Source organism: Misgurnus anguillicaudatus, chromosome 11, assembly GCF_027580225.2.
Source record: "Misgurnus anguillicaudatus chromosome 11, ASM2758022v2, whole genome shotgun sequence".
Lineage (NCBI taxonomy): Eukaryota > Metazoa > Chordata > Actinopteri > Cypriniformes > Cobitidae > Misgurnus > Misgurnus anguillicaudatus.
Window position 1 is genome coordinate 22,321,754 of NC_073347.2, and position 24,301 is coordinate 22,346,054.

At 37.8% G+C, this 24,301-nt stretch overlaps 2 protein-coding genes across 4 annotated transcripts; both read left to right on the forward strand.

The window, feature by feature from the left end:
• Window positions 1–297: 297 nt before the first annotated feature.
• On the forward strand, window positions 298–2,869 carry borcs7 (BLOC-1 related complex subunit 7). 2 transcript variants are annotated; one of them, XM_055171286.2, is made up of 5 exons: window positions 311–474; window positions 659–721; window positions 823–866; window positions 1,884–1,904; window positions 2,024–2,869. In XM_055171286.2, the coding sequence occupies exons 1-5, from the start codon at window positions 343–345 to the stop codon at window positions 2,073–2,075; spliced, it is 312 nt and encodes a 103-aa protein (XP_055027261.2). In that variant the 5' UTR covers window positions 311–342; the 3' UTR covers window positions 2,076–2,869. The 2 variants fall into 2 exon arrangements, with proteins under 2 accessions (XP_055027262.2, XP_055027261.2); XM_055171287.2 differs by lacking the exon at window positions 823–866 and having other exon boundaries at window positions 298–474.
• Window positions 2,870–4,246: 1,377 nt separating this feature from the next.
• On the forward strand, window positions 4,247–23,196 carry cnnm2a (cyclin and CBS domain divalent metal cation transport mediator 2a). Of its 2 annotated transcripts, XM_055171281.2 has the most exons (8): window positions 4,248–5,909; window positions 14,421–14,564; window positions 14,651–14,788; window positions 14,886–15,055; window positions 16,225–16,318; window positions 16,655–16,717; window positions 18,869–19,047; window positions 20,651–23,196. In XM_055171281.2, exons 1-8 carry the CDS (start codon window positions 4,451–4,453, stop codon window positions 20,861–20,863), a joined length of 2,460 nt encoding a protein of 819 aa, XP_055027256.1. In that variant the 5' UTR covers window positions 4,248–4,450; the 3' UTR covers window positions 20,864–23,196. The 2 variants fall into 2 exon arrangements, with proteins under 2 accessions (XP_055027257.1, XP_055027256.1); XM_055171282.2 differs by lacking the exon at window positions 16,655–16,717 and having other exon boundaries at window positions 4,247–5,909.
• Window positions 23,197–24,301: the final 1,105 nt, after the last annotated feature.

Consider the following 24,301-nt stretch of genomic DNA (forward strand, 5'->3'; position numbering starts at 1 on the left):
CACATTTAAACATGCATAAATTCATGTGTGAGCAATTTGATCTTTCTTTTCTTCTTAAAATACTCACTTTAATGGGTTTCATAAAATTAAAGAACATAAAAATAATCCAAAATATACAATAAACATTTTTTGTAAAGTAACCTGTATTCATAAATCTGTGAAATTGCCTAAAATTTATTAATGAATAAAAAATCACCAAAAACTGCATGTTGTATTTTGTTGATTTTCCAAAATCAGTAGTTTCAGATTCCTCTGATCTGTGCTTTTAATTTGTTTTTCAAGGTCAACCGCTCAGGCTCACGCTTTTAATTTGTCTCTCGCGAGTTTCCGTAGTAAACAGTGATGGCTTCCACCGAAACACAACCTCGTTTCGGGCAATCTGTTAAAGGTTTATTGTCTGATAAAGTCAGTTCTTGTAGTGGAGATGTGATTGCTTTAACCCGCCAAGTGTTAAAAGGATCCCGCAGCCAAGAAGTAAATATTTAACACACTATTAAATACGCTATTATTATCCAGACTGCAAGGGTGATATAGCAACCTTGCTAGCTGTTATTTCTAGTAACAAACCCAGGTGCTGATCCGTATCGGATCTTTAGATAGTGAGATCTAATATGAATGCATTTATTTCATATAATGTTTATATATCCCATTTCTACAGTTACTCAGCCAGGCAGCGAGAAACATGGTCATTCAAGAAGATGCCATTCTGCACTCTGAAGATGTAAGTGACTGATGTATTGTAACGTATTGTAATATTACTATTACTAACATGCATTATATTTGCATTATACAAAAATGTCTTAAAGTGTTTTATACTTACAGAGTCTACGGAAAATGTCTATCATAACGACCCACTTGCAATATCAGTAAGTATTTATCTGTATCAACGTCTATTACACAACTTCAGTAAGTTGTGTACTTGGATATATATTAAAGGGGACATATCAAGAAAATCTGACTTTTTCCATGTTTAAGTGCTATAATTGGGTCCCCAGTGTTTCTATCAACATAGAAAATGTGAAAAAGATCAACCCATGAACTTAGTTTTGGAAAAATAGGTAATTGATATTTGGCTCCCCCTGTGATGTCAAAAGGGGATAATACTTTCCATTTATCTGCACTAACCACAGCACTCATCAGCTAATTTGCATTTAAAAGGACACACCCAAAAACAGCACATTTTTGCTCACACCTACAAAGTGGCAAATTTAACATATTATAATTATCTATATGGTATTTTGAGCTAAAACTTCACATACGCACTCTGGGGACACCAAAGATTTTTTTGACATCTTAAAAAGTCTTGTGAAATGTCCCCTTTAATGATTGCTGTAATCTAAATCAAATTAATTGCTTGTTATTTGCAAAGTAGTATAGTAATATTATTTAATTTAATTTATGCATTTGGCAGACGCTTCAAGCGACTTTAGTGCTTTATAAGGTATACATTTTTATCAGTATGTGTGTTTACAGGGTTTGAACCCCTGACCTTTTGCACTGCTATTGTAATGTTCTACCACTGAGGTATACAGAAGCACTATTAATAAAAATATTAGTATATAATAGTTTAAAAAATGTATAGAAAATAATAGTGAAGGAAAATGCAAGTGCATTTTTATGGGAATTCCTTCAATACTGTATATACAATACAGCTATTTACGGTTTTTATATGTTTTTTATGCAAAGCACATTTTCTGTTACTACTGTTTGTAATTCCAGTTTGTGCTAATTCAAAGTTTGATGACTATCATTATTTTAAAATGTGAAGGAACTATGCATAAATGTCTAAACATTTGTGACTGGTTGTTTACATGTGTAGACATTATTGTGGACCCTTCATTTGTAAATAACACTGTATTTTATTATTTGCCTTTTAACTTTAGGCAAGAGGCTATTCAAAAGAAGTAAGTCATAATGTTTACATAATTTCAGTAATGACATGATTTATGTGATAATGTGTTTATACACCTCTTTATTTGATTTTACAAAACATTTATTTGTCTTCTCTTTGTATTCTTCACAGTGTGGAACACTCAAAAAACCTGCAGGACCAGCTGAGACATTTAATGAAATAATGGGGCTGTGATCTTAAGCTCTTCTATGATCACACCATGGACATAGTTTCCATTTTTTTATATTTCATCTCATTGACAGATCAAACATTATGTAGCACACACTGCTTAACTTATTAAAACGGCAGATGATGATTTATACTGTATAGCAGATTGCTCTGTTAAAATATCCACATGTCAGTATTCCCCTTTGCTCTATATTTTGCTGCTGGGTGGCCCTTGTAAAATGTCTGCAGACCTTCAAGTGAAGGCTTTTCTGGAGGGAATTTTTTTTCTGTTTTCATATTTGTCTTTTTGTAATGATAATACATTGACAAAACATGTTATGTCTCTTTATGCTGGATTGGAATGTGTAGGACCATTTGCTTTTGATTTTTTTAGGACTTGCCGAAAAGAAGGTTCTTAATTCACTATTTACAAATTGTGTTTTGATATTATCTATTAATTTGTTGTTTAATTGTTGCATTGTTTCATATTTACTTAAATGTATAATTTATAATTGTATACAAAATTACCAATACTTTGGTTTAAGTTTAATGGAGCTTTATTAAAAGTATGTGCACAAGTAAGGCAAACAGGAAGAAACATCCTTTGTTGAAAGTTCAATGTGGGGGTACGTAGTAAAGTTTATCCCACATGCAATATCAGCAGCTCCTCTGCAAGGGCAAGCAGATGGATGTCCTAGAGTCGGCCTTGAGCATAACTCAAGGATTCCACGACAAAGTCTTGATTCACTATGTTTGCAAGATGTGTATGCATGTATTTTTTGAAAGTAAAATTTAAGCATAAGCTTTGAACTCACTTGTTTCATCGTAGTTATTCATGCACAACGTGCATATACAGCGATTCAAGTTGTAATAAAGGCAAAAGAATTAAAGTTTAAGTCAAGTTTAAATGGTTGATAAATGGTCTTGCACTGCCAATTCACTTTCACAGGATCATGGGAGTCAGTAATAAAAACCTTGAGCTGGAAAGAATGTTCTGTACCTCCCTTAGTTCAACTTATCACTGTTCAAGGTCTCTTATAATACCATTTCTTGCAACATGCAAGCGGATTGAAAAAGATTGTGTTTTTTAAAACAATAATGTTTTTTAGACATTATTTTTTAGATTATTAGAACATTCACAGCAAGAGGAAATTATTAGATAAGAATAAGAGGGGGAATTATTTTGATAAATCCTTTAAATAGATGCAGTTTCAGTTTGTACATAAAAATGGTCATTTAGTACATGCACTAAGATTATTAGTTTAATTAATTTAGGTTTACTAAGACCAGTTTCAGGGTTATTCTAAACATTGCATTAGAGACTCCAGTGTGAAACTATTGACAAGGTTAAGCATAGCTGCAATTACATATTTATGCACGTATATGTACAGAGAAAATAATTTGTTATTATGTCAACTATGTACTAATGGTTTAATAAAAAATATAATAAAAAAAGAATGATTGTCAGTAGTTATTGGTTGGGTTTTGGCTCCCTCTACAGGACAAAAAGAAAAACAGCAGAACATTGCCAGTAGATGTTCGTTTCGTGCACTGACATAATAATGAATGAAGGCGTTTTTTTAGAGAATCAGACGAGTTTACAAACTAAACTTTACCATCGAAATAAAAATCACATTTTCTTTATATTTTGATATTTATTCATTTATAGTTTTACGTAATTTGTTTAATTATAGCAAAAGTGTAATAACTTTGTAAAAACACTTTTTTGACATATCAATTACATGTGTATAACGATGAGTTTACTACAAAAACTATTGTTAAACTATGTTTACTGTAACATGGTTCAATAGTAATCACATTTTTATTTATATATATATAATTTTGATTCCAAAACGAGATAGCTTTTTGGTTGTGCATTCCAATTGCAGTTTTGATTTAAGCCTTCATAATTAAAACAAAATAAGCCAGAAATAAGCCTCAAATCCTCAATACGTTAATGCAATGTATTGGTCAGTAGTTTTATTGCTGACATACTGTTGGCCGTTTGTGAACACTCCCACCTGTTAGGTAGCCATTTTTTTGACCATCGATTGGTCTTTAAAAACACCCACTACCGCTTTCATGCACGTTAAGCCCGTCCCTCTCCGACATTCCACACGTCGTCATTGGATACGGTCTTCGATAGTCCCGCTCTAATTTGCATACACGATCCGATTGGTCAAAATGACAGTCCGTCAAGAGGCATCTGTACAAACAGCAGTTTACATAGAGCGTGCTGGTGTGTCATCGTGGTGCAGAGAGGCAGCGATACGCGCTGAGTAATGCCGGCCGTGTCGCTTGATGTCAGGCAGGCTATAGACAGGATGAAGGCAGACTCTAATTCCCTCTGACTGTGGCATCTTCATTCACTAAAATCTGCCCATTGTCAACATGGCAGAGCAATGGACCGCAGTGCCCACTTCTAATATGGCGGCGCTGAACCGGGCTCGATCATTGACTGTTATTTTCTTAATTGTCAGCGGTTGTTTGATTAGCTGCGCGCATGGCAAAGACTCGCCGGATGAAACCGTCATCATCGGACTCAGACTCGAGGACACGGACGAGGTGTCTTTTATGGACAGAGGTTATTTGCGCGTGAGCGAGAGATCTCGCGTCAGGTTAAGGGTCTACGGGCAAAACATTAACAACGAGACGTGGTCCAAAATTGCTTTCACGGAACACGAGCGCGACAGCAGCGCACCTGCGGAGAATCCAGGAGACGCGCTTGCCCCTCGTCCATGTGGCATCCGAACCTCCGACATCATCATCCTTCCCAACATGGAAGTTAACAGAAGGACGTCTGGGATTATTGAATTAGAAGTGAAACCGTTGAGGAAAACTGAGAAGAGTAAACTGTATTTCTTGTGCATCGCCACAAACGCACCTGCCTTACCTGGCGCACAGGACACGTGGTCTGAAAGCACCTGGGTTTATCACGACGGGCACGACACAAAAGTTCTTGTGGTGGAGGAGAAAAAGTTCCTGCTGCCTTTCTGGCTTCAGGTGATTTTTATTGCGATGCTCTTATGTTTGTCTGGGATGTTCAGCGGGTTGAATCTGGGACTGATGGCCCTGGATCCCATGGAGCTCCGGATAGTCCAGAACTGCGGCACGGAGAAAGAGAAGAATTACGCGAAGAAGATCGAGCCAGTAAGAAGCCAAGGGAACTACCTTCTTTGCTCCTTACTGTTAGGAAATGTCCTGGTCAATACCACTTTGACTATACTGCTTGATGACATCGCAGGCTCAGGTCTGATTGCTGTAGTGGTGTCCACTATAGGCATTGTAATATTTGGGGAAATTGTGCCACAAGCTATTTGCTCCAGGCATGGCCTTGCTGTTGGGGCCAACACGATATTCCTGACGAAATTTTTCATGATCCTTACTTTCCCTGCGTCTTATCCCGTCAGCAAACTCCTGGACCATGTCCTGGGTCAGGAGATAGGCACGGTGTACAACAGGGAGAAACTTTTGGAGATGCTCAGGGTGACAGATCCATATAATGATTTGGTCAAGGAGGAACTCAATATTATCCAGGGAGCTCTGGAGCTCAGGACTAAAACCGTAGAAGATGTCATGACACCCCTGCGAGACTGCTTCATGATCGCCGGTGATGCCATCCTGGACTTCAACACCATGTCTGAGATCATGGAGAGTGGCTACACGCGTATACCGGTATATGAGGGGGAGAAGTGTCATATTGTTGACCTGTTGTTTGTCAAGGACTTGGCCTTTGTGGATCCAGATGACTGCACTCCTTTGAAAACCATCACTAAGTTCTACAGCCACCCTCTGCATTTTGTCTTCAATGATACAAAGCTGGATGCCATGCTTGAGGAGTTTAAGAAAGGTAAAACTGAATGCAGTGTTTCACAAAAAAAGTGTTTCACCAAACCCTGGGATATTTCCATGCATTTATGATCAAAGTTATAAGGTACATCTATAATTTAAAGAGATTTTTAAAGATCAACAATACAAAATAATTAATTGTACGAAGCTATTTCTGTCAGCCATCTAAAATCTTTTAGACCAAGGGGTTTGAGGGCAACTGGGTGACCTGAAGGGGTCTATGACATTTCTTACTATTAACAATTTAAAACCGTATGACTAACAACCCTGGTTTCATAGACAGGACTTAGATTAAGCCTTAGTTCAACTGGGACATACGTGGCTTTATAAAGATGCCTTAGAAAAACATTACTGGTGTGCATTTTGAGACAAAACAATGGCACTGATATATTTTAAGATACATTAGTTAAGTCTATTTAGGACAACTCAAACATTCAGTTTAGTCTGGGATTAGGCTTAAGCTTTGCCTGTGAAACTGGGCCATGTTCTTATATAGGTCATATAATGTAGAGTTTTAGTTAATAATGAATTGTCACCAAGAAAAGCTTGCTTTTAAAAGGGACACTCAACTTTTTTTAAAAAATATTCTCATTTTCCAGCTCCCATAGAGGTAAACATTTGATTTTTACTATTTTGGAATCTATTCAGCCGATCTCTGGGTCTGGCGCTACCACTTTTAGCATCGCTTAGCATAATCCATTGAATCTGATTAGACCATTAGCATCGCGCTTAAAAATAACCAAAGAGTTTTGATATTTTTGCATTTATAACTTCTAATCAATGGCGTAGTTATCAAGGACTTTGCTGCCGTAACATGGTGCAGGAGGCGCAATGATATTACGCAGTGCCTGAAAATAGTCGCCTGCTATTGAAAGACACTAAAGGGACTATTTTCGGCTGCTGCGTAATAGCATTGCGCCTGCTGCAGCCATGTTACGGCAGCAAAGTCCTTGATTATTACGCCACAAGGAGAGTATAGTTACTAGCCATATCTGCCTAGAAAAATCGCAACTTTTAATTTTCTGTCGGTCTTAGTACACGATGTAACTACAGAAGAGTCAAGTTTTAAATAGGACAAATATTAAAACTTTTTGGTTATTTTTGAGTGCGATGCTAATGATCTAATCGGATTCAATGGATTGTGCTAAGCTATGATAAAAGTGGAAGCACCAGAATGAAGATCGGCTGAATGGATTCCAAAACTGTAAGAATCAAATGTTTAACTCTAGGGGAGCTGGAAAATGAGCATATTTTCAAAAAAAGTGAAGAGTGTCCCTTTAATACTGGGAGTCACTTACCGGGGTTGGTCAAAGTTAGAGTTCATGCAAGTGTTTAGGTTTCAAGGCTCAGCATAGTAGTATTGTTGATTTGATGTTAGATAACAGTTAACATGTTAATTTCAACAGTGGCACCTGTTGATGGGATGATATGTTCTTTGCAATGATAAAATGCTGACATTTTAACATTGTTGGAGCAGAGTTCATAAAAGGACCATATTCACTCCTGTCTAGTCCTATAGCTGTGTAGTGAGGAAATTCAGTTTTGGATATAATCCAAGCTTTTATTTTATGACATCACATACAGTACACAAGGCTGTTTTTTACGATAGCTCGTCATTCCTTCAGCAGGCTCGGCTACGGACTAGTCCGTCTGGCTTGCGGTTTTCATTCACTGCCCTGAGCAATGTGAACATGACGTCTCTAAGCAATGACTGTGATTTACTGTTCTTTCTGTAATATCAAACAGCAATATGAGTTGCTTTGATACTTGATACGCCTGAGTGTATTTAAACTCCATTTGTTCATTATCACTAGTGGTCAGTTGATTTAAAGACTGACATTAGCGTATACCTTCTGCATTAATTCACCTCATTAGACTTCTGTGTTGGACAGTGCTGTTTTTAAACACGGTTGTCACCCTGTTGGGAAGCGGACCACAGTAGAACCGTGGCCCAACATTCCACAAATTCTGCCTCAACAGGAAATGGACTTAAACAGATTTGGGCAACAATTGAGGTATGTGTAGTACAGTGTTGGACACCCACACATCTCCTGTATAAAAAAACTCTATATCACCCACATCAGCCTTTTTTCTCTGTCTTTGTTGAGACTCGGCATACCTTTTAAAGCACGTTTACTCAACACAAAAGTAGTGATATGCTGTTATGGGGAAAGCAGGTTGTCACCTGATGTGTCAAAGGGCAAGTGGCCATTTAGCTGCATTGTAATGGTCTGTGTGTGTGTTTTACACAAATGCTAATTCCAGGTCCCACTTGGTGCAGATGCCTACAGTTCATTTTATTCTAGCATTGCAACTTTTTTTTACTCCAATCTACTTCATTTGTCCATTTCATGTTCATGTAAACAGCTCATTGTTGCTTTTTAGCCTTGGCTCCTCTGCTCTTTAAAATCGACTCTTGCTGGGAATGAGAGGTATTTGCGTTCAAAATGTTGTGAGGTTTGTGAGGTTGGTATGTGTAATCCTATAAGCAGGGTCAGGAATTCACAGGGTTAATTGATGTTTATGTTGATAAAGCAAGGAGTTTGGCAGAGTTAAAGATGAATCGTGTTGGAAAGATGATAAACGGTTAAGATTTTGCATTTTGTGAAGTTTACAGTTAGTGTCAAACCAATACTTAAAATAATGTATCTGAAGAATGCATACTTTCCAGTACCCAAGCATTTGGTCTTTCACACACATCCAAACAAATACACAGTTAGACCTAAGCTGTATCAGTAAAGCTTAACAGTAAAAGATTTTAGTTAATTATTATTTTTTTTTAATTATATATCCGTGTATTTATTAAAAAGTAAGCAGAAGCGGATTAACTTCACAATTTATAAAAAAAGTATTTTTTTGCTTTTATTTGATAGCATTCAGCTACAAATCTTTCTTTCTGTAGATTACATATCATTTATTGTAGATTGGTATCTACAATACATTTCCCTGGGGGTGTGTATATATTGTGTGTGATGAAAGTGTTTTTAAAGTCTAGACTAGTTTCTGAACGCATTACTTCATGAAGCATTTAGTCTGTCAGGAAGTTTTATGTCTTGACATTAACTTTATAAAATTTATTGTATTCATTGTATACCAAAACCAACTGAATTTTAATGAGTGGGCCCTTTCTCTTTACTAAGCTTCATGGCTATGCTTGAATATAAAGGATTTAAGTAGGCCCTACATTCCTGGTTGTTCCCCCCTGATGAAGGCTCAGGCTGGAGGAGATGCTCTGTATTCAAATAAGAAAATCTCAACCAAAAACAAGGCAATTGTGACCCTGCCTGTGAAGCTGTAGTCATTTTTTTGTGATTTACTGTTTTCTACTATACATTATCCTACATAATGTAAAGAACATTATGTGAAAATGGAACCTTGATATCTTTAATATTGACTTCATTCGTACGGTCATGTCAAAGACTGAAATCAATAATTGAAATCAAACATTTAATGCTCTTGATCTCCTAATTAGTTTATGAGACTTTAGACTGGATTTCACAAGAGAGGTCACATTTCATGGACACTTTATACATTATGGGTGCTGATTTTCCTTTTGCGTTTTATATAACTGTTTATGGCCTTTTTTAGTGTTTATGACACCATGAGTCATATTTTGTTCCAGCAGCTTGAATTTACAGCTAACTGCATAGAAATGTCCCTTTCGCGAGCTGAAATATTATTAAGATTGTTGCAAGTCTCTGGCCTGGGAACAGTTATTTTATTGTTAAAAAAAGGAGTAGATAAAAAAAGGACTGTCGTTTTGATAAGTGCATGCAACATTTGTAAGATATTCCAGTAAGGCATCACAGACGTGCCACCCACGGTCCCACTGACTATTTATAGGGATATTCCATTATGGAAAATATCTATGGAAAAACCTAATTCCATAAATAAGGTGGGAATGGACCGAATGTGTCTGAAATGTGTTGTCTAGAAAGCATGTGTTTATTTAAGAGTCATCTTGGTTCCGTTCACTTGACTCCAGATGTTTAATGTAGGCTGTTCTGGAAAGCGTGTTTTTTTTCTCTCAGGATCGATGATAAAACATCCACGTAGAGTGTCTTAAATATTAAAACGTCTTATCTGCAGTCATCAGAGGCTATAATTCTTATGCCTTGGGAACTGTGGGTGAATTATTACCTATGTGTCTCCAATGACTACATCTATATATGTATGTCAATTACAACAAGTAGTGACTAGAAATAATTTAGCACATAAGTGGAATGACATAACATTAAGCTTTTGTATAAACTTATTTAAGTTCTTAAAGTGGCCAAAAGTAGACGGTGGTTTGTTTTTATTTGCTGTTGAAGACTTGCTGTGACACAGTGTGGGTGTTTCTTGGAAGGTCCGAACAATGGTCCTTTTTCTTTAGATGCTTTGGATATAGGACTGTAACTGGAGTGAACCGATCAAGTCATGTATTGTCTTTTATTTACTCCATGTGTTGAGTAGTAGCTGTTTCAAACTCCTTTAAGATGTAATAAATCAGGGGGTGAGAGATGTGGGCTGGCACAGCAAACCAGCTCAGCTTAGACTCTGAACTGTTAAACAGATTTTTATTAGCAAAATAATCTTCGCTTCCCACTGTTTTAAAAGTCTGACATGCTAGTTTTAAATGGAAACAGACCTATATTTCCTCAGGCGAGTAATAGTGCTTAGTGATTCCAGCAGGCATGACACAGGCCTAAACATCCGAGCATGGGATAAAATAAAACCAGTCAGTCATTAACTCCGCTCTCTCTACTAAAGGAAAACTGCCCTGTAGAATTGTAAGGAAACATCATCCTCTGTTTAATCTGGCGTTTGCTTGTATTTATAAAGAAAGGTTTACACGGACACCCTACATAACGGATTACTACGCTGTCATGCCGGTGAGAGCATCGCCCAAGTCGAATGGAAACTTCATTTCGGATCTAATATTAGCCCTGGCTACGGAAAATTCCTTTCAAATGATCACTAGCTGAGAAACAGGAAAAGAATTTTCTTTAACGTTTTGGTTGACAGTGCTGGGCAAGAATTTTTAAGCGGCTTAACGAGGAGGTCCTGGGAAAACAGATGTGGAAGCATGAGAGATTTGCTTAGAAAACGCGTCGGACGTTTGTTTGACTGACCACAAGAGCCTTTTGTTTTAACACCTTTTTTTGTTGCAATTGTCAAATTTACTCTCTCTTAGATCACTCCAGAAAGATGACTTTAGTAAGAATGCATGGCATATTTTTTTCCATAAGTCAACAAAACTGAAATTCTAGTTATTAGTGCATTTATGGGCATAGAGGGTTTAGAAGCACACCCATGTTAGGTTTAATCTTAAGAGAGAGATGCGTCATAATCAGGCCTGCCACAAAGATTTTTTGAGATTTTATGCTTTCAGATACCAGGAAGAGTGAAGTACTAATTTAAACACATTTCCAGAAGTCCCTTTCACAGATTCCATAGATTTCCAGACATAATCAGCAAATTATGCACTATTGGAAGATAGTGCTGGGATGTCTGGTTACCCTGGAAATGTAATTTAGGGGAAAAAGTGTTCCGTTTGTATATCAAGAGTTCAGATGCAAAAGGTGCTAAACGGCACCTCTATCAAAAATGACATGTACTATACATTGAGCAAATACTGTCAAATCCCCTTAATCTTGCCCTCAGGCCACTCAGAAATAAAAAAATTTAAGCAGAATGCATTAAAGCGATACTTCAGCCAAATATCAAAATTTCCCAATGATGTACTCACCCTCAAGCAATCTGAGATACATATGTCCATCACCTTTCAGACGAACACATTTGACCTTGTTCACACTGTCAGTCCAAATTTTGGTGCATATCCGATTGGAATCCAATGACATTTAGAATGACCAAAAACCGCATGAAATCTGTTTTTTATTTGTTTCAGGCTAGATCCAGAGGTGGTTTAAAATCAGTTTTAAATCGCATTTCAGAAATCCATTTGTGTAGTTTTTTTGGTTGCGTTATGCTGTCACTTCACGCAACCCCATCGCAAACTTTGGTTCACTCTAAAAATGGCTGGGTTATTTTTGACCCATAATGGATAAATATCGGACAGAACCCATCACTGGGTTAAAATTTACCCAATGCTAGGTTGTTTTAACCAAACTGTAGGGTTATTAGACCCCATGGTTGCATAACAACAACCCAACATTGGGTCATTTTGGGTCAGAATGTGTTCTGTCTAATAGTTACCCATTATGGGTCAAAAATAACCCAGCCATTTTTAGAGTGTACAGTCCATTTCTGACAAAATGATGGGTGTTTGGGAAAGTCCATGTTTTGGGGATTATAGTTTCTACAACACCAGACGTTGAAGCAGATTGTCGTGTCAGCGCAACGTCATTGCCGTAGAAACCGTGCAGATAATCCGGAACATGGCGCACAGATTGGATCTGAACAGTTGTGATACACAATCTTGACAGTGAGTCTGTCAAATTGGATATGGACTGACAGTGTGCACAAGGTATTTAGTAAAGGTCCTTGCACTTCCAAGTTTTATAATGGTGGAAAACTGGAATCAAGGAAGGAATAACTTTTGACTTTAAACCCCAAAAAGTGCATTAATCCTTCAGAGAGGTAATCCACATGAATCCAAGAGGTTAATTAAGGTCTTCTGCTTGTAAATGAAATGATTTCGTAAGAAAAATATTGATATTTCAATTAGGGTTGTGCCGATAGATGATAGTATCGTGTATCGACAATCGTCAGACATATCGCTAATAACGGCTTTTATGACGATAGTTGGTGATAGTTATTATAATTATCATCATAGTTTCACATTAACATGCGCATACATGCATGCTTTTCCTCGCATGAGAGTGTTTGTGGGCTTTATTTTGCTTGAGAGAGCTTGTAATTCGCTCAGATTCCTTCTCGCATACATGTGGACTCAATGCACACAGCTTGGACTTTTGCTCGGACCTGAATGCGCGTGGCGTGGACTCCTAGCACCTGAATTTGTAATAGTCACAGCCCTGACGTTTCCTTGCACTAGAGAGACTGTTAAAACCAGTGAGTTTGTTGTTCCCACTACCTGGCACGCAGGAAATTTTAGAGCGCCTGGAATTAATGATGCACATGGATTAATGGCATCAGTTTTAAGAAGGTTGCGGTCATGAAAGTGTTGCCCTTTCTTTCCTTTTTGTCCACCAATCAAGTGACTGGTCATAAATAAGTAAAAAATGAACAAATAAATGAGTAAACTACTGCCCCGCCTCCTGATACTACCGTGTATCAGCGATCTTGCAGGCTGGAATAGGAAGATCTCCAAATGGGGCATATCGCCTAACACTGATTTCTATATTCATATTTTGGAAGAGACATTCACTTAAAGGCAGGATAGGCAGGAAATGTCTAAAAAAAACTTTTTTACAAATTTGTTTAAACTGTATTTATATACCAATACATAAGTAAAATGTAAGTACTCTGAAAAAGAGAGCATAAAAATCGAGTGTCTGTAGACCTCTCACGACAGTTTTAAACACAGCTCATTTTTTCATTCACTCCACCCCCTCCCGTCTGGGTTTCTTCTAAAGCCATGCCCCAAAACACATGAACGTGCGACGCGCTGAGAAGCGTTTACCTCAGACGAGTGGAGAGGGAGCAGCGCGGTGACATCATGTCACAATCACATAATACACCTAACTTTATCAGTATGAATTTAAACAAATAGGGTGGCTTTTAGTACTCACTATTAAGCCAGTGTTTTGCATGGAAGAGTTTCCGTGATGAAAGCATTGTTGACTCTGATGAGGACTACACTCCGGAGACAATACCGCTACCGCGTCGTCGACTCGAGGAAAAGCCACGCGATATTTACTCTCGTTTGATTTCTTCGTTTATTCCTTTGTTTGCCTTGTTTGCCTTCGCTGACTGGATATGCAGGTACTGCGAGTTCTGAATGCACTTTCTCTGCCGTACTTTTGCTCTTCCTAGAGTGCCTCGTGCACGTTGAAATCAATCGGGTGTGTGCATGTGTGGGCAGATCCCATAGCAACAGGGGTGGTGCCATGGTCGCGCGAGAGAGTGATAGTCGCGCAAGCCAATCATTTGTTTCGTCCCAAATGGAAATAATGAGATGTGTTTAAAACAGTCATGAGAGGTCTACAGACACTCGAGTTTTATACTCTTTTTCAGACATTTTACTTATGTATTGGTATATAAAGACAGTTTAAACAAATTTGTAAAAAAGTTTTTTAGATAATTCCAGCCTTTAAATAACTCTAAATGTGCTCTTCTGAAAGATGATGGACATAAGTATCTCAGATTGCTTGAGGGTGAGTACATCATGGGGTAATTTTGATATTTGACTAAAGAATCCCTTTAAGAATCCCTATTGAACAAGAAATCATTCACAGGTTTTGTATCTGAGCTCTTCATATATTGATACTCGGTTAGAACAAAATTTGATCACAAAAATGTCAGCAGATTACATCTTGGCCCGCTCATAATCTCAAAATTTCAGTCTAACTGTATGTGTAACATTGCGTTTTCTTTGCTTTTGCAGGTAAATCTCATTTGGCCATTGTTCAACGAGTGAATAATGAAGGGGAGGGAGATCCATTCTATGAAGTCCTGGGCATCGTCACACTAGAGGATGTCATTGAAGAAATCATTAAATCTGAAATTTTAGACGAGACCGATTTATACAGTGAGTAACTACCATTTTAACCTGTTTTTAACATATTCCAATCAAATCATTGTTTAATACCGTCCTCCTGTTGTTCCCAATGAAAGCTGACAATAAGACAAAAAAGAAGATTCTTCACAGGGAAAGAAAACAGGACTTCTCAGCTTTCAAACCCACAGATAATGAGTTGAGGGTGAAAATCTCACCACAGCTTCTGCTGGCCACGCTGCGCTTTTTGGCAACTGGTACTAAATATCCGGCATGTACAGTAACTGTGTGTCTCTCTGTGTTTTCCTAATTTTGTCATTATGGATGCATTCAGAGCTTTTTTCTTCCCACCAGAAGTGGAGTCGTTTGGTCCAGCTCAAATGTCCGAGAAGATCCTCCTGCGTCTGCTGAAACATCCTAACGTCATCCAGGAGCTCAAGTACGATGATAAAAACAAGAAAATGTCAGAGCACTACCTCTTTCACCGTAGCAAGCCTGTGGATTATTTCATCCTCATCCTGCAGGTCTGAGCCTCACCGGCTGTATTATGAGTCTGTGTTTTGAACGATTGCGAGATCAGATGATGTCACTTTTACAAGCCAGGCAGACTTATGAATGTAATGTGATGTCCCTGACTGCAGTCTTAAAGGAAACACCACAGTTTTTCAATATTTTGCTATGTTTTTACCTCGGCTTATACAAATTGGTACATACCTATCTTTTTTTAATGCGTGCACTTAATCTTTGTACAGCGTGTCGTGGGTGTGTTGGCATTTGGTCTGGCCCAGTTCGTTCCTTGGGATCCAAACGGGGATGAGTTTGGAGGCCACCAAACACTTCCATTTTTTCCCTATTTAAAGGCTATTACATGAGTAGTTACACGAGTAAGTATGTTGGCACAAAATATACATTTTTTTTAAAAGCAGATAAAAAATGAGAACTATTTTGCAGAGTTTTCAGCACTTCGACCTCGGCGCACTGTAACATCACTCCTGACTACTCTCACTAAAACTTCCGTCAATATTACTGCGCTCAAGGTCGAAGTGCTACAAACTAAGTAACAGTCATTAAATATGGAAAACATGGAAGTGTTTGGTAGCTTTTAAATTCATGTCTGTTTGGATCCTGAGGAATGAATGGGGCTGGGCTAGATGCTGACGCTTTCGCGGCGCACTGTACAGGGATGGAGTGCACGCATTGAAAAAAGATGGATATGTATTGGTGCGTCTAAGTTGAGGTAAGAACATAGTAAAATACTGAAAAACTGTGGTGTTTTCCTTTAAAATTTTGAGGCTTGTTAGTCAGTCAGTGGGCAAATCGAAAGCTCTGTACCAAAACCTAGGGAGCTGCCTGCCTAGACTGCGTTTGAGGGCATCAAGTTGCACTGGTGATGTAAAGGCAGTAGATTAATGCTTTTTTTCTGGTTTAAACCCGTTTGTCACACATTCAAGCTTTACAGTTCAAATTGTTTTCTAAGTATTTATCTTGCAGCATCGAATGTAGCCAAAGGGGAGTATGCAATCCCAGAATGCCTCGCAGCAATCGTAGTTGTAGCTATATATAAATAACTTGCTGTCTATGAAGGCAACCGCATTTGTGAGCAGCTTACTAGGCTTTAGAAGAGAACTATGCTAACTTAATGACATGATTCATGAAATGGTTTTCAAATAGCAGCATCTCTCTTGGCCCACAGGGGAAAGTGGAGGTCGAGGCTGGAAAGGAGGGAATGAAGTTTGAAGCTGGTGCTTTCTCATATTATGGAGTTCTGTCTCTAACCTCCTCACCAGGTCTGAACGATGTTTCGTCACACTCATATGGATCTTGTTGAAAATAATTGATTTTAATTGAGATTTCAATGTACCAAGTGCTGTGCTAATGGGAGAAAGGCGTTCTCTTCCAAAAGAGATATAACCTCATCTATCTCATATTTGACTCTTTCCAACAAATCATGCATGATGTACTTTCCACTATGGATTTATTATAAGATGACTTTGGGCATGCAGAATACATGTTCTTTAACTCTTAATCAATCACAGTACGCAAATGATTCTTGATGGATTATGTAAATCATATTTCCTCTTCATGATTTCTTTCTATCTTTCTCTATTCCTCTTGATCTCTAGTTCCTCTCTCATTGTCTCGAACCTTTGTTGTGAGCAGGGCAGAATCTCTGGCAGGATCTCCAGGTACTGCACGTCTTTCTTTGCCTTTTCCACCTTTTCATTAAAGGGACACTTCACTTTTTTTGAGGACGGGCCCATTTTCCAGCTCCCTTGGTGATAAACACTTGAGTTTTACCATATTCATGTAGCCGATCTCCGGGTTAGGCGGCACCACTTTTAGCATAGCTTAGCATAATCCATTGAATCTGATTAGACCATTAGCATTGCGCTAAAAAACGACCATTGATAAAAAAAATACCAAATGATACGCAGTGCCCGAAAATACTCTCCTGCTATTAATAGTTACCAAGGGGACTATTTTCGGGCCCTGTGTAATATCATTGCGCCACCTGCAGCCATGGTACGGCAGCAAAGTCCTTTATTATTACGTCGAAATGAGAGTATATTTCCTTGCCATATCTGCCTAGAAAATCGCAAATTTTAATTTCCATCTGTCTTAGTACACGATGTAACTACGAGAGTCTATTTTTCCTATTTAAAACTTTAGAAACTCTTTGGTTATTTTTTTGGCGCGATGCTAATGGTCTGGTTTGATTCAGTGGATTGTGCTGAGCTGTGCTAGGAGTGGTGGCGCCAGAACCGGAGATCGGCTGAATGGATTCCAAAATGGTAAAAATCAGATGTTGAACTCTAGGGGAACTGAAAATGAGCCTATTTTCAAATAAAGTGAAGTGTCCCTTTAAACCCCTGACAATTTTTCTTGGTGATCTTTAGACGATCTGAATGGCACATGTATGAGTAAAACATGATCCTCATTACTGTGCTTTCAAAATCATTGAACTGTCTAATACAGGGGTTCTCAACCTTTTTCACTTCAAGGCCCCCCTATGCCCACAACAATATTTGGAGGCCTCACAATTTCTAGCAAATTAAATACACTAGAGCTTACCATAACCCAAAAAATGTATATTTGTTACAGAAATAAGAAACATTTTGGTTTTTGGTTGTTTTAGCTCGGTTTTATGCTTGTTTAGTCTTAATTTTAATAAGTCACCTTTAGGCCTCTTTGGAAGTTTGTTGAGGCCCCCTAGTGGGCTCGGCCCTTTTATTAAGAAACACTGATCTAATAAGAATTGCAACCAAGACACGACTGATTAAAATCACAATTTGTGCGTAAAGCTACATGGATATTCATATATTGTAGATGATTTCTGGGTGCTTGTTTTGCTCTCTGGTGCTTTCATTTTTAATCATGAACACAAAATGTTGTCAGATTTTATAAATTGTGATATTCTTTATCTGTTAGAAATAATTAAAAAATAATCAACATAATAATTAGGTAAACATAAAACCCATAGCATGAAAACAAAAATACAAACTTTTAATGTAGTCTCTTAAACATTATATAATGCTTAACAGATCATTAATCACTCCAGTCATATAGCTAGAAATTTGATAAAACTTTGAAATCATATTTAGATTTAAATGTACATGATTATGTTCATTAATGCCTTTTTAATGAAAAATATGAAGCGTTACCAAAAGGCCTCTACATTATTATAAAATTGTTTATTTATTCATTTATTCCAGTGGTGGACAATTTTTTGCAACTAACAAAAGACCCTTTTTAGATATTGCCTTACAAACAGAAAGGGTCACAGTCAAAACCCATTTTCAGGCTGAAGTCTTCTATGTAAATTTGATCAAATCCACACAGTTAGACATCTGACCTCAGGATTATATACATTCCAGTGGAATGACTGTTGCACTGCCTCCCCACGGACACCCTTTGAACTTTTTTCTTTAAGAAGTAGAGAACCTAATCTTATTTTGATTAAAAACACTTCGCTGCACATTACGTGCCAGTTATTAAGCAGATGCACCTAATCCTAATTATGTCATGTCACTGTGTTTATGACGAAAGTTTAGAGAAAGCGTGTTAAAGACCAAATATATGTCTTACACCGTTTAACGTGAGCATGGACTAATGCTTTTGTCGGCTAAAGTTTGAACAAATTGCTGCTAAATTGCTTCACAGTTTGTATTGTAAATGAATAAATCTCAAATTTTGTGTCTAAACAAACGAAAACAGCGTTTATGTCCACAACATCAAAAAGAGGCATGTAAAATAAATAACCCAGACAAGCATCTTTACGGTTGTTTACATCACACCGGAACCAGCAGCCGACAACTGACCCTTTATTTACTACACAGAAAATAAGTCACCTCCACGACCGTTCGGACTCAACCACTCGGACTCCCTGAACAGGAGTGACCGGATGGAGGCGATCACTCCCACACTGGGCAGCAGTAACAACCAGCTCAACTCTTTCCTGCAGGTCTATGTGCCAGACTACTCCGTGAGAGCCGCCTCTGACCTGCTTTTCATCAAGGTCTGAATGAAACCGAGATTAATCCTTTATTAAGTGCTTAAAGTTGTGTTTTTAGTTCAGTTGTACGTTTTTCCATTTAGTACAGTAGGCAAAAAGACCCATGTGTAGTGCTGCAATGCTAAATTTTCAACGTTTTCAGTATAAATTTTTAGGGGAAGACGGCACAGTTTTTCAACGTTTTGCTATGTTCTTGCCTCAACTTGGACGGGTGGATACATGCCTATCTTTTTTCAATGCGTGCAGTTGATTTTTGCGCGGCGCGTCGTGAATGTGTTGGCATTTGGCCTGGCCCCATCATTTCTTTAGGATCCAAATGGGTGATTCTCACGAAATCCATGTCCAGCATCAGAATTTTTAAAAAGCCCTTGAAGCCAATTTTTTTGCACATATAAGATTAAGGTCTGAACTTGCTATAACCATTATTTTTAGAGGTTTTAAAAAATATTTCCTATAAAATTATTAAAATTTTTTAGATTATCATTCAAAAAGTTATCATTACCGCAACATGATATTACATTAAATATATGCATTTACAAACTCATGTTTCGGTAATGAGAACTAAAAAGTTTTCTAGGTACTATGACAAACAAAATTTTTACTTTTATCTGGAGAGAAAAAATAAGAACTGCTTACCTGATAGCCATCTTGAGTGTTTTTTTGAAAATGTTAGTTCCTTGAGGGCTTAAACAATGATTGAAAATTGTTGCGGAGGATGAGAAAATTTTTCCTTTGACACATTTATATTCCTTATTATTGTCTGTACATTTACCAATTATCACCAAATACCACATGCTTCTTTACTTAATGTTTAATGTTTATAGTATAACATGCACTGAAGCTTTTTATTTTTTTTAGATTTTTTAATTATAAATATTTCCATGTCAAAGAACCCAAATCCAGTCATGGACACATTGCGGTAATGAAAAATTTCCCCTTAAATGTGAAAAAACAACGAAATTGGTTTGTATGATGTCATTTGAAATCATGTGCAAAATAGTACATGAAGAGATGTTTGTAACTGTATGCTTCTTATTTTGATACTCTTACTTTGCATTTACTTTTTATCAAAATGTTTCATGACACCTCATAAGTCTAATTTCGCGAGAATCACCCAAACAGGGATGAATTTAGAAGTTTTTCCTATTTAAAGACTGTTACATGAGTAGTTACACGAGTAAGTATGGTGGCACAAAATAAAAAATGGCGATTTTTTTTTTTTCTTTTTTTTAAGCAGATAAAAAATGAAAACTATATTGTATGGCGGAAGAGCGAGAGATGTTATTGTGTTTTATTTCATGCCACCATAATTACTTGTGTAACTAACAGTCTTTAAATAGAGAAAACATGGAAGTGTTTTGTAGCTTCTAAATTCATCCCTGTTTGGATCCTAAGGAATGAATGGGGCTAAGCTAAATGCTAACACATTCACGACGCGCTGTACAAAGATTAAGTGCACGCATTGAAAAAAAAATGGGTATGTATTAATTCATCCAAGTTGAGGTAAAAACATAGTAAAATATTGAAGAACTGTGTCGTTTTCCTTTAAGATGTTGTCTGATGTCAGCTCTTCTGGTATATGTCATTCATGCCCTCTATCTATCAGGTGACCCGGCAACAATATCAGAACGCCCTGATGGCATCACGTATGGACAAGACGCCTCAATCCACAGACAGCGAGTTCACCAAGATCGAGTTGACCTTCACCGAGCATCAAGATGGACCACTAGATGAGTCAGCCACTCTTCTGATCCAACAGCAGAGCTCCGCAAATTCACACAAACCCAACCACACCGCCCACAACGACGGGGCTATTTAACTCCCTTGCGCAGAGGGAGAGACAAGAAAAGAGGGGGAGAGAGAGAGAGATGGTGAGAGATTGCGCACTGTCTGTTAACCTCTTCCTTTCCGCGCAGTGAGCGAGAGGCCTTTGTACACCGGGCAGCTTCACTGATGAGTCCTCATCTAAATGGGATCGGAACGCACTCGAAGACTATACAATGTGAAGGACCGCATATCCCACAATGCATGCACTAATGACCTTAACACATTTCGTAGACCGCGGATCAGTCAGGGACCATATCGTTTTGCTTACTCATCTACTGATTAAGATCATACACACCACGCTCAGGCTGCCCGTGACTCTTGGCGCACGCCCAGGAGGTACGGGGACCACAGTACGGCTACGGCACACTTGAAGTACACACTTTCACTTTCTGTTCAGAGAGAGAGCTGTGAGGGGTACAAGGTGAAGAAGAGCCACACCTCCACCAGAGGTCAAAGAAATAATGGTGCCTTTTGACAGTGCCGAGTTACTCTCTGCTTTGTCAACAAAGGAGAAATGGAGGCCCCTGAGGGCCCAGGTGACACGGCGATCTCCCTCATCTTCTATTTCACACATTTCCTATACAGTTAGACTCAGGAAGCCTGAGACGATGCTGCCACAGAAGAGACTTCCAACATTAGCAAACATTTAGCGTAGAAAGAAATAACACTAAGCCCGACAAATTCGCATATGTATTAGCTTATCGGACGACCGGAACTGAGAGGCCTCATGACCAAAGACATTTGGCATTTAACAAGTATAAGGTCGTGGTTCACTGTGGATCGTAACAGATCTTTTAGAAGTAACAAATCTAAGCTATTTCAAATTTGGTAACTCCGCAGCAGTTTGGACTCGAAATGCATAAGCAGACGATGCAGTGTTTGTCTGGATTGTGCCAAATAGTGCAGTTATTTTTTTTAATAACAATTTCGGCAATTTCTTCTGCCCTGGTTTATCCATGTCAGGGGGTTGTGTATCTCATACATGTAAAGATATGCTACGTACAGCATTCGCAGTACAAAGAAATCAAACGTGTTTACATACGAGGGCCTTTTTCATCTATATAAAGATTTTTTTACTTTAATCCTGAGGTACAGCGTGTCACCTATTTTAAGGTGAAAAGAGTTTGCTGGTCTCATGACCGGTTTCATTTTTATGTATGTTGGACCACTCTTTATTAACAGTGTTTTGATTTCCAGTGCTTTTGTTGTAATCACATAACTCTTAATTTGTATAAAGAAAATTGTTTAAATGTCACAACTACCTTTTTTATCAGATAAAATTAGCTGCATATATATATAGTGGAACCTCGAAGAAACATCTTAAAGAAAAGCTTTCTGGAGGCCCTAAACATTTCAGGAACTTACCCGATTAACTTTTATCTTATCGTTATACTCCATTGCTATTTTATTTTATTTTTTAGAAAAAGCTATCTGTGTAGGACTCCGTCATGGGTTTTTTAAAAGTGGTACTTGCATTTGAGTAAAATAAAACGTAAAAAGGAGAATAATTAACCATTAATGTATTTATTTTGAATTGATTACAATAATTTACATTTATACTATCGACACAAAGGGGAAAGATTCTCTGGCTTATGTTTTAAATCTGCCGGGTAACGTTTGGCTTAGTGGCTTCGAGGGTCTTTTTTCCAGAACCTACTGAGATGCTTCTGTCAAAATGATAAGCCTATTGGATATCAGGACATTCAAGTCTCAACTGTTATGTAGCAACCTCTCAGTGCAATAGTGATACAGCTATGCAGGGACAATCGTGACCACAATTAATATGCTTACAGGTAGTGCACGCAGGATGAAATAATAAAAGAGAATTTAATAAAGAGGCTGAGAGGTGAAGTCTTAGATTAACGTTACACAGAGTTATAGACTTGAGATGTTTGGATGTGAATCCATTCGGTGTAAACGTTTTAACAAAGGCATCTGTCAGCATTCCTGTTTTTATGTTACATATGTTTTATTCCAGTTCTTTTGGCACTGTGTTATGAGGAGCACCCTTCATTTCCTTTAAAACGTTCGCTGGTGTCCTAAAGTTTGGACAGTATTTTCATGTTGGATTGCCTGCCTTAGAAGAAAGGAAACGTCTTCACAAATGTGGTGCTCTAACATGCGGTTTGAGTCTATCATACACTGCTGCTATTTTCAATCTTGAATGTGTATAGAGATACTGTACAGTCATAAATCAGAGAGTACTATTGTATGCTTACATTCTATAAACCAGACATACTATATCAGATTTAAATATACCTATTATATATGTATATATAATGCAAATGGAAATTGCTATAATAAAAACTATGTTTGACAACTTTATTGCTGACTGTTTTTTTTTTTTATGTTTTGTAACGAAAACGACTAACAGGCTTCCCACGTCCTTGAAAGTATGTGAATTTGGAGAAAAAATTCAAGGTCCTGGGAAGTTTTTGAAAATATACATGCATAGATACAGGTCATTGAAAGTGCTTGAATCTTTTTATAGTTTTTCTGGGGAAAAAAAATCCATATTATTCCCTGTGCATTGTAGGATGATCTCATAAAAATTCTAGACTTTATAAGCACACGTGCTAAACTGTTCGCTTTAAATGCTCATATCTTCTGTATGCGAATGTTGATTCATACCAAAATGTTTTTTTTTTTTTTGCATAGTTGTGTTTGACACATGAAAACGTCTCTGGTTAGGTATGTAACTGTTGTTCAGGGAACGAGACGCTGCGTCTTCCTTGCCATACTTCCTGCGTCCCTGTAACGCCGTCTTTGGCAATATTTCAGATAGCGATATACTTCCTGGCTCCCGCATCACCCTGTCTTTGTTAAGCCTCAACATTGGTTGAATTTGATATACACATTCAGATGCACTTACCCCTGGAGGCGTCCCCAAAGTGTCACCGCAGTGACGCAACGCAAGTTCCCTCGAAAGGGAACTGTAACAGTGTATCCTAAAAGGTAACACAATGTAACCTTGCTCTCACTTGAAATGTGTCCCCACATTTAGTCCTTGAATTTGAAGGTATTGGACCTGGAAAGGTCTTTGAATTTGAAGTTAACTAAGGTGTGGGAACCCTAGACTAATACTACATGTTTATATCAGACCATACCAAGCTGGCCAAGTATTTAATTCTGCCTAACTGATGAATCTAATACTAGTTAAGAATTTTCCATAAGTATGAGCAAAATTAAAGGGATAGTGCACACAAAAATGAAAATTCTGTCATCGTTTATCAGAATGTTTGTAACAAATCCTATCAGAGGCCCCATTGACTTCCATAGTAGGAGAAAATAATACTATGGAAGTCAATGGGGCCTCTGCTTAGTTACAAATATTCCTCAAAATATCTTCCTTTGTATACCACAGGTTTGTAAAAGGGAGAGTAAATGATGACAGCTTAAGCTAAATAACCACCAGGGGGAGCTGCAAAAC

Bases quoted from the DNA above. Each gene is read 5' to 3' on its own strand.
- borcs7 (XM_055171286.2), top strand. From the start codon at position 343: ATGGCTTCCACCGAAACACAACCTCGTTTCGGGCAATCTGTTAAAGGT. The intron at 722-822 runs GTAAGTGACTGA...TTATACTTACAG, and splicing joins CCATTCTGCACTCTGAAGAT to AGTCTACGGAAAATGTCTAT. The intron at 1,905-2,023 runs GTAAGTCATAAT...TATTCTTCACAG, and splicing joins CAAGAGGCTATTCAAAAGAA to TGTGGAACACTCAAAAAACC.
- cnnm2a (XM_055171281.2), top strand. From the start codon at position 4,451: ATGGCAGAGCAATGGACCGCAGTGCCCACTTCTAATATGGCGGCGCTG. The intron at 14,565-14,650 runs GTGAGTAACTAC...TCCCAATGAAAG, and splicing joins AGACGAGACCGATTTATACA to CTGACAATAAGACAAAAAAG. The intron at 15,056-16,224 runs GTCTGAGCCTCA...CTTGGCCCACAG, and splicing joins ATTTCATCCTCATCCTGCAG to GGGAAAGTGGAGGTCGAGGC.